The sequence below is a fragment of the Oryzias melastigma genome, linkage group LG2 (assembly GCF_002922805.2).
Source record: "Oryzias melastigma strain HK-1 linkage group LG2, ASM292280v2, whole genome shotgun sequence".
NCBI lineage: Eukaryota > Metazoa > Chordata > Actinopteri > Beloniformes > Adrianichthyidae > Oryzias > Oryzias melastigma.
The window spans coordinates 13,545,373-13,547,133 of record NC_050513.1 but is presented as its reverse complement, the minus strand read 5'-3'; the positions used below and the strand labels follow the sequence as shown (position 1 = coordinate 13,547,133).

Below are 1,761 nucleotides of genomic sequence, written 5' to 3'. Positions count from 1 at the left end.
TAAATAATAATTAATATCAGTCTGTGATTCAGATATTTTTAGGCCAGCAGAGAAGGCCTTGCAGGCCCTGACGGCCCGCCACTGCCTACATTACATTAATTCTACCAGACACTTTCCGACTGTCTGTTGGGGCACACTTAACAAGATTTAAGCTGGGGCAGTTTTGTAACATGCAATATTTCCAGTTTAAAGCATGCAAATTTTGCAGAACACAGTCAAAAAGAAAAAGTATTTACTTTTTTAATGTGCATTTTAATGTTTGGTAACACTGATATAAGTTATTGTGCTCTGGGTCACTCTTGTTACTCATGGATCAAATGTGACATATAGATAGATATTGCTCTTCTATAAATATTTGCTGGACAAAGTTTAGACTGTTGCTGAGGTTAAATCATTTACATATGTCACTGAATGCAAAATGGTTAGCTTCAGCTTCACTGCAGCTCTCTTAGACCTTCTGCCATGTCTGTTGTATGTCCGCAGCCTGTCAGGTTGTCTGATCACAGAAGATGGTTGTGCTTCTCTGGCTTCAGCTGTGAAGTCCAACCCTTCCCATCTGAGGGTGCTGGACCTGAGCTACAATGATCCAGGAGAGGCTGGAATGAAGCTACTGTTGGTACAGCAAGAGGATCCAGACTGGAGACTAGAAACTATCCGGTATTGTATCACATCTCCCAATTCATTTCCATGTTTAACTCACATTAGAAATCATTAAATGATTATTGCTTATACTTGTATAGCGCTTTCTACCTTCCTCCAAGCCCTAAAGCACTTTACAATCATAGTTCCATTCATCCATTCCTGCACTGATGGCAGTTCCGCTGTCGAACACTGGCATCAACCTCCCACTAGAGGCAGGGTGTAGTTCAGTGTCTCACCCAAAGACACTTTGGAGGTGCAAGACGTGAATCAAAACTGCAATCTTCCTGTAAGGTGTCGACCACTCTACTGCTGCACCATGGCCACCCCAAAACAGAAAACATAAAACAGCATGGCAAGTATTAGCTGAAAACTAGCTACTCAAAAACAAACATTTCTCAAGCTGTGATGTCAGAGGGGCTGTAGGCGCATGCTGGCAGCCACACTTCTGTCAGTCTGTTCCAGGGCAACTGTGACTTCATCAGTAACTTACCATCACCAAGTATGACTGAGGAGTAAATGAATAATGGATAAACATTGTAAACACTGAGCATCAGAGGAAGTGCTGAAAAACCTAATTCACTATTATTAATAATATTCATGCTTTATTATTTATGGTTTATGCAGAGCTTCCTCAACGTGGTAGGCTGGGCGATAAAACGATAATTATCGTTATTGCGATATTACTTTTTTTCGATAGTGAAATGAGTCTACTGCGATAAACTTTCGTTTTAAATGAACACGGGAGAAACCCCCGGAAGAGTCGCGCTTCTTCCTCTTCTTACGGAGCGGCTGATTCTAGGAGTCCAGACTGAGAGGGGGGGCACGGAGGCCCCGAATGATGACAAAAGGACACAACAGAAAACATTATTTCAGTAAACCAATAACCAATATATAATCGCGAATACTTTTATTTTTAATGTCAAGGTAACGATGTTTATATATTCTGTTTTGGAAAGGTCGTCACCGGACCCCCCTCCTCCACATTGAAAATAGTTCGGTCCGACGGGATTATTCCTCCGCAGCTGTTTGTTACCGACAGATCCACAGAGTTTGAGGGAGAGAAGACACGCTTTAAAATCAGGAGTTTAAACACCTGATTTAGAGGAGAACCTCCGTGAA

General features: G+C 41.9%; 2 protein-coding genes across 2 annotated transcripts in view; both read left to right on the top strand.

The window, feature by feature from the left end:
- LOC112139907 (NLR family CARD domain-containing protein 3-like) overlaps positions 1-1,761 on the top strand; it is a 385,294-nt gene that overhangs the window by 365,902 nt on the left and 17,631 nt on the right. The gene's annotated exons all lie outside the window — the stretch shown is intronic.
- Positions 1-1,761, top strand: part of LOC112139898 (NLR family CARD domain-containing protein 3-like) — an 8,838-nt gene that overhangs the window by 3,635 nt on the left and 3,442 nt on the right. Inside the window, exon 3 of the mRNA XM_024262747.2 lies at positions 484-657. Coding sequence (XP_024118515.2) covers positions 484-657 — 174 coding nt within the window. The remainder of the gene's footprint in view (positions 1-483; positions 658-1,761) is intronic.